This window comes from Triticum aestivum, chromosome 5A (genome assembly GCF_018294505.1).
Source record: "Triticum aestivum cultivar Chinese Spring chromosome 5A, IWGSC CS RefSeq v2.1, whole genome shotgun sequence".
NCBI classification, from domain to species: domain Eukaryota; kingdom Viridiplantae; phylum Streptophyta; class Magnoliopsida; order Poales; family Poaceae; genus Triticum; species Triticum aestivum.
The window spans coordinates 682,918,963-682,925,902 of record NC_057806.1 but is presented as its reverse complement, the minus strand read 5'-3'; the positions used below and the strand labels follow the sequence as shown (position 1 = coordinate 682,925,902).

General features: G+C 45.0%; 1 protein-coding gene across 4 annotated transcripts; it reads right to left on the bottom strand.

Moving 5' to 3' along the window:
- Positions 1–1,281: 1,281 nt before the first annotated feature.
- Positions 1,282–6,465, bottom strand: LOC123105979 (WAT1-related protein At5g64700-like). 4 transcript variants are annotated; one of them, XM_044528165.1, is made up of 7 exons: positions 6,139–6,465; positions 2,836–2,847; positions 2,629–2,742; positions 2,295–2,535; positions 1,940–2,098; positions 1,702–1,853; positions 1,282–1,529 (listed from the first exon to the last, which is right to left on the bottom strand). In XM_044528165.1, the coding sequence occupies exons 1-7, from the start codon at positions 6,324–6,326 to the stop codon at positions 1,379–1,381; spliced, it is 1,017 nt and encodes a 338-aa protein (XP_044384100.1). In that variant the 5' UTR covers positions 6,327–6,465; the 3' UTR covers positions 1,282–1,378. The 4 variants fall into 4 exon arrangements, with proteins under 4 accessions (XP_044384100.1, XP_044384098.1, XP_044384099.1 ...); XM_044528163.1 differs by having other exon boundaries at positions 2,836–2,898; positions 6,139–6,463; XM_044528164.1 differs by lacking the exon at positions 6,139–6,465 and adding an exon at positions 3,058–3,514.
- Between the last annotated feature and the right edge of the window lie 475 nt (positions 6,466–6,940).

Below are 6,940 nucleotides of genomic sequence, written 5' to 3'. Positions count from 1 at the left end.
AAAGCCACGGCCGCGAGGGAAGACCAACTCCAAGAAGGAGGACAAGCGTGATGCGGCGTTGATTTCTTTGCTTGCAACCGTGGAGGGCATGATGAGCAAGAAGGACACAAGGGAGGAGAAGCGTCGGCAAGATAAGGAAGATCAAATGAACACCTTCATGGAGATCCAAAGGGGGAGGCTTGACCTCGAGAGAAGCAAGCCAAGATGCTTGCGATGGAAGCGGAGAAGCAAGCCAAGATGCTCGAGATCGAGGCCGCCAATGCCAAGAGAAAGGCAAAATAAGTGGCACTCGCTAGCATGATGACGGGGGTGGAGGTCATGAAGGTGGACCTGAACACCGTGTCGCCGAGGAAGAGGCGTGGTTCGAGAAGATTCAGGCCGACATGCTCAAGTTCAACAACGAGTGATCTATGGTGGAGAGCGTCATCCTTTTTTTGTATGCCGGCAAGTGTGCTGGCATGACCACGGCTGAGATGGCGTGGTCAAATTCCCACCCCTTTTTGTGTGCTGGCATGTGTGCCGACCGCTGGCAAGTGTGCTAGCATAAACTGTGTGGTGTACTTTTGGGAGACTGGCTTTGTATCCCGGCCGTTGGCATGGCACCAGCATGAATTTTGGCCGATGGCATGGCCGCTGACATGATCTATGGCCGCGAGCCTTTTAAAATTTATGTGTGGACATGAAATGGGTCCTGTGCATTGGGCGCATAGCCGACCCAAATCAAAAAGAGGGCGGACGTCGAGCGGGCGACCAACCCAAATGGACAAAAAACGGACAAAGAGCACGTCCGGTTGGGTCGGTGCATTGGAGTTGCTCTTATGCAATGTGGTGTAGGTTTCCTTTGTGGATTCCCACCTCTCCAACGGTGCGACTATCTCCCCTCCAAGGGAGTGAACATCGAAATAAATCTTCGTTTCCCCGTGCCTTCGATTGTCCTTAACCGTAGCTCATTCATTTGTGTTTTACTTTGGTCCCTTGACCTTGCAAGCATTATAAATATTGTAGAGATCTATTCACGCCCTGGCCCCTCGCAGATCCACCTCGATCATTTTAGACAGGAGGAAAAGGCATGAGGCAGTGGAGAGATACAATAATGCAGGGTCAATGCTTGAGGACTTCATATAAAACCAAACAAAGAAACTACAAAACTTAGAACTAATTGTGTCATTTTGCTATTTTCACTGTCTGGTTTAAAATTCGCTAACTAAAATGAAGACAACTACCATAATCAACAATTTGGGATATTGACCTTTTTACGTGATGATCAAATTGGATGAATGGTTGAGGACATCACAAACAATATTGACCTTTTTCCTCTGTTTTTCGTAATACACAAACTTCTGAATAGTCCCTTTTGTAATATTGCCAAATGAAATAATCATACATTAGCTACTGATTTATCATTCTTGTCTCCACTCTGAAACAACATTTGTTCCTTTGGATTTTCTTCACTCGGAGGTACCGATTCTTTTCTCTTTCCCCAAAGGAAAAGATAGAGCCCAGCTAGAATCATGAACATGCCTAGAACACTGCATGCATGTAAACAGATCGGTTATTAATTGCAAGGAAACTCAGCAACAAATTTTAAGAAAATAATGTTAGTAATTGGCGATGCATATTTTGGTATATACCTACGGTCTTAAGAACGTTAGCCAAAATCAGCACTTATTAACATAGGATGGAGAGAAGTGGTAAGCATACCTCCCAACGGACAGATCATTGCCGAGAAGCAACGAGTCGAGAATAGTAGTGAAGAACACCGTCACGGCGCAAAACATGGCCGGATAGGTTGGCCCACGCTGCGTGACGACCCACGAAATCATCACAAATTTGGCAGCAGTGTTGAGTATTGCCTGCAGCAAGATGTAAATGAGGACCTTCAACTGAGGGCCACAAAGTGAACTGATGCACAACAAAAGGAATAGCCGAATAGTTTTACCGAGTACACAATGGTGAGCAAGCTCATGTTCCATTTGAGCGCCCATGTTGCCTTCTCTCTGTTCATCGCAACCCCCACGACAGCCGTTTGGATGCTCCCCACGAAGCATGTAGCGACAGTGGACCAGTACTTATATGGGAACACTTTTAGCATCTGAGCCTGCTCATTACAAACTCATATATAATTAAGCTGTATTGGTCACACTTTGCTTAAGAATTTTAAAAAAGGTAATACTCCCTCGGAGGAGGAGTTGAATTTTGCATGAAATACCTGTACAAAATTAATGATATATAGGTAATACTATTTATTTGAGACGTTGCAATAGTGACTTGTTGCTTATATGTTTGTTATATACCTGTACTGTGTACCAGACGGCGAGGCTGAGGCTGCTGGTGATGAGCAAGATGGTTCCACGCACATGGTGGTGACCAAAAGCAGCTCCGGCTTGCTTCGGGTGGTAGCCAATGATATTTGTGGGCCAAAGGTGCAGCACCTTGCCCTTGTACAGGCTGATCACCAGCGTTCCTCCAACGCAGACTAGGGTTCCGACGACCTTGATGTTCCCCACCAGGCTCCTCATGTCCAGTGGCTCCTTCCTGAGAAAAATAACAGTCGGTTGTTGCAGTTCCTTCCTCTATGGACCCAATATTCCTAGTAGGCGTTTGTGATTATATTTCCATCTTGTTTACCTGAAAAGAACCGCGAGGATGAAGGCGGCAATCGGTATGATGTTATAGAAGTTTACCGCGTATCCTGGCGATGTGTCTCCGAGGCCAATGTAGGCGAAACCAGGAATTGTGAATCTGGAAGGTGAAAGCAACAATCACCACTACTTTGTGCGTAGATATTTATCAGAACCATTGCCGAACTGAGATGATGTGAACGAAATGACTAACCCCACAAGTGCACTGGTGAAAATCCATATGAACGCCTTCAGTGTAAGCTCCTTCAACTTCCCTCTAGATGAGGTGATGAGGGTAAGTAAACAGATAATCATTTGCAAAATGTTTTTATATCACGACACATTTTGATAATTACTTGCCAAATGTTTCCTGTCATATGACAACCATGAGAAGGAGAAAAATATGCTAAAATAACAGTAGTTAATTAGAGCTAACTTCTCAAAGAACATCGCCAAGGGGATGGCCAAGATGGCGCCAAGGAAGAAGCGGTACGTGAGCAAGGTCCAAGCAAGTGACCCACTGTCCACCACCACCTTTGTGAGCAACATTAACCCTGTCGTGAAAATTTGGATCAACAACATGAAGATGGCAGGCCACCATTCCTTCACGTTCGTCGAGCCCCCCATTACTGTCGCTGTACGTACGTACGTGGTGGAGAATTGGAGAATGGAGATAGCCTTTGAGCAAAGTGACAAGGAGGGAATGGCAAAGCTACGGGGAGGGAGGGGAGATGAGTGCTAGCTCTCACAACTCACCAAGTGCTTGTCATTCTTTATGTGTGAGCTAGTGGCGTGCATGCACAGAGAACTTGTGTTTGCAAGATGTCTCCACCCTCTAATTTTTCTCTTTATGTTTGAGGGATATATAAGAGTTATTCCTCAATCTCTAAAAAATAAATAGTGGAATATGGGTGGGCGGTGCATGCTCTGTTAGCTATACAAAGAATTTGTGTGTGCATCTAATTAGCTATACTTTCAACTTTCTAATCTTTCAGATTTATGGCCTGCTCTGTTAGCTACATGCCTCCAATTAATTACTCCCTCTGTTTACTTTTATAAGGCTTTGAAGACATTTCAGACAAGGTGCAAATTAGCTTATTTTCAGTTATCTAAAACGACTTATAAAAGTGAACGGAGGGAGTAATAAAGTAATTCCTAGCCTTTTGTTGTAGACTTGGTTTCATTCGAGTAATGAGCTCAACCTCTATCATGTACTCCCTCCGATCCAAATTAATTGACACGAATTTAGTACTAAATCCGTGTCAATTAATTTGGATCGGAGGGAGTAGTCTGTAGGATACTAGTGGAATTTCTTTGTAAGCCTTTCATGGTGAAATACTACTCGTTCGGCGGAGGACTTCCAAAACCCAAAGACATCGAGAGCTAAACCCATATTGGTAAATAACCATATGAGAAGCATATGCAAGGTGTGTTGTTGTTGTTGTTGTTGTTGTTGTTGTTGTTGTTGTTGTTGTTGTTGTCATGAAAGGCTAGTGAGATCCTGGGTTGGACTTGCACGGCATCGCGGCACGTGGCCGGCGATGTGAGAGGTCCGTGTGACGGCTTGTATGGCAACGATGACGTTGGTGAGCGATGGTCTGGTAGAGGCAAGACGTTGTTAGTGGGCTTGGCTCTGGCATGTCCGAGTATCTTCGTCTTGGTCTTCGCTTGTTGTGAAGTCTGAGCTGCTATGCTTTTTGAGCCTCTTCATTTGAGCGGCGTACGATGACCTGGAAGGGGCGGTCCGGTGGTGAAGATCTTCTTCGGCGCGGGTCTTGCGCATCTCCTCTCCGGAGCTTGTCATCAGAGTCGGAGCTGCCTGTTGCTACGCGAGGGTCGACTGTTTGGCATGGGCCGGCATGGGTACCGGCGTCTGTTGCGACGAGGATTTCGTTTGTGGAAGTTGAATGGTAAAGTCGGAATCACTGGCTCGTGGAGGAGTGACGACGATGAGACCTGGTGGAAACCTCAGCTTTGTGTTTCTTCTCGCCAGCGTGTGTGTCTTCGTGTGGGTGGCCAGGTCGCGTGGTGTTGCCCTTGGCCGGCGAGGTTCTCGTGTGTCGCTTGTTCGAAGGTGTCTTGATGGGTCGTCAGCGGCGAAATCGGAGTCGCCTGCTCGGGGAGAGGTGATGACGATGACATTGCAGGCAACCTCGGCAGTGTCCTCTTCTTGGTGGTGTGTGTGGTCTCGTCGGTGCCAAGTCGACCGGGGTGCCCTTTCTTGTGGTTGTGTTGTAGCGGTTTTCGCCCGGTTCTTTGTTAATTAACCGGGCAACTTGTTACCCTTTTTCTTTATTAATGAGATGAGGCAAAGCTTTTGCCTCTGTTTCGAAAAAAGGCTAGTGAGATCTTGAGATTTTTTTGAGAGAAATAGCTGGACTTTGCTGCATATTTTTTAAAAAAGATCTTGGGAAAATATGTTTGGCATATCAGATTTGATATGCTTATGATTCCCACGCCTACAAACCCAGTATAGCTTCTTTGTCCATCAGGAAAGAAGATAAACAATAGCTAAACACAGTACAGAAGTAACAGAACACATGCTGGCGACATGGTGAACGCAACGGACAAACACGCCATAGACAAAACACAAACCATATATTGGTCCAGCAGGGAAGAACATAACAGATCAATATAAATGCAAAGATCATGCATATTGTAATTTCTGATCATGAGGTGGTGCTAGTGTATCCAATTACTTTTAATTTACGAGCGTAATTTTCGTTGATGCGGCCTTAAGTGTTACTTGTAGACCATGTTGTCTAACTTTGTGACAATGATTATGAACAAATGTTATAGGTCTTTGCAAAGTTTGATTCCCAAATGACATCCGAGCAGCTTTGCAAAAAGTACAGAGCTACATAGCTCCTGGGATGTAAAAAAATACAGAGATTTTTTTTTGAAATGTTTTGCTATGTTTTTGATCCAGGTGTAGCCCTAGCCAGTAGCCACTACTTCCCCTTCATTCCCTAAAGATGTGATCGCCCTCCATACTACTTATAAGGCAGGCGCCAAGGTTGTGTTGTTGTCATGGAAGACTCGTGAAATAGATCCTGGTAACATATGTGCGTGGCATACATATCAGATTTGATATGCTTTCAGTTCCCACCGCCAAACTCAGTAGCTTCTTCGGCCGCCAGGAAAGAAGACAAATGGTCTGTCAAGCTAAACTTGTCTGGAGACTACTCCCTCTGTAAAGAAATAGTCTTTCGTGGTCTAAACAATCTTATACATTTTTAGGAGTACATGCTAGTGACACGGCGGCAACAGGCAAACACAACATGCCATCCACCCATAGGCACACACGAACCACATATCAATATAAGTGCAAAGAAGGAATTCGATCACGTCACGTCATGAATATAATCGGTCAGAAATGCATGCGTGCATAAATTAATAAGTGCTCCCTCTAACAACTTTGTATTAAACCAGCGACATTTAATATAGATCGGAGGGAGTAACAATAAAATCTTGAAGATGAGATGCATTGGCGGTGAGTAGAGAAGCGATGACGTACGGCTCAAGGATGAGGGCGAGAGGGACAACGAGGGCGGCACCGAGGAAGAAGCGGTAGGTGAGGAGGGCGAAGACCATGAGGCCAGCGTCGACCACCACCTTGGTGAGCAGCAGCTGCCCCGTGGTGAACAGCTCGATGAGCACCATGCAGATCGCCGGCCCCCACTCCGACTTAAACGACGACCCCATCGATAGATTTTCGACGATCGAGACGACGAGAACTTGGTTGATCAGCCAACAAGAGAATAGGAGTTGTGTGATGCGAGTTGCGGGGGGGTCGAGTGGGATGGGTGATCGATGGGCCAACCACTGGAGTGAAGTAACAAACCAGGGGAGAGATTCTTGTGGGATCGGGCGGGCGAGCTGCAGGCCGTGTGACCCATTCTTCGCTCCTAGCTAGATTCACGCGCAACTGCTACAGCAAGTTCAGTCTGCTTGGTAGAGAGTAGATTCAGCCAGTCTATTGGGCAGATTCTTTAGTTGGACTTTTCCTTTTTCTTTCAATACTTCTGCTTACTTTGTTTTACCTTTTATGTTATCATTTTTTTGTTTCTATTTCCACCTTTTTGTTGTCTATTTATGTCCTCCTTTTCTTCTTGGATTTTTTAAACATATTTTCTAGAGTACATGAATATATATTCAAAATGTGTATGAATATTTTCTAAAAAAAACTAGCTATCAACTATTTCTAAAAATACATGAACCTTTTTGTATATACAAACAATTTTATATACGCGGTGGGATTTTTATTCATATGTACATACATGAACACTTTTTCATTTTTAGCGATATCATTTTTTCCA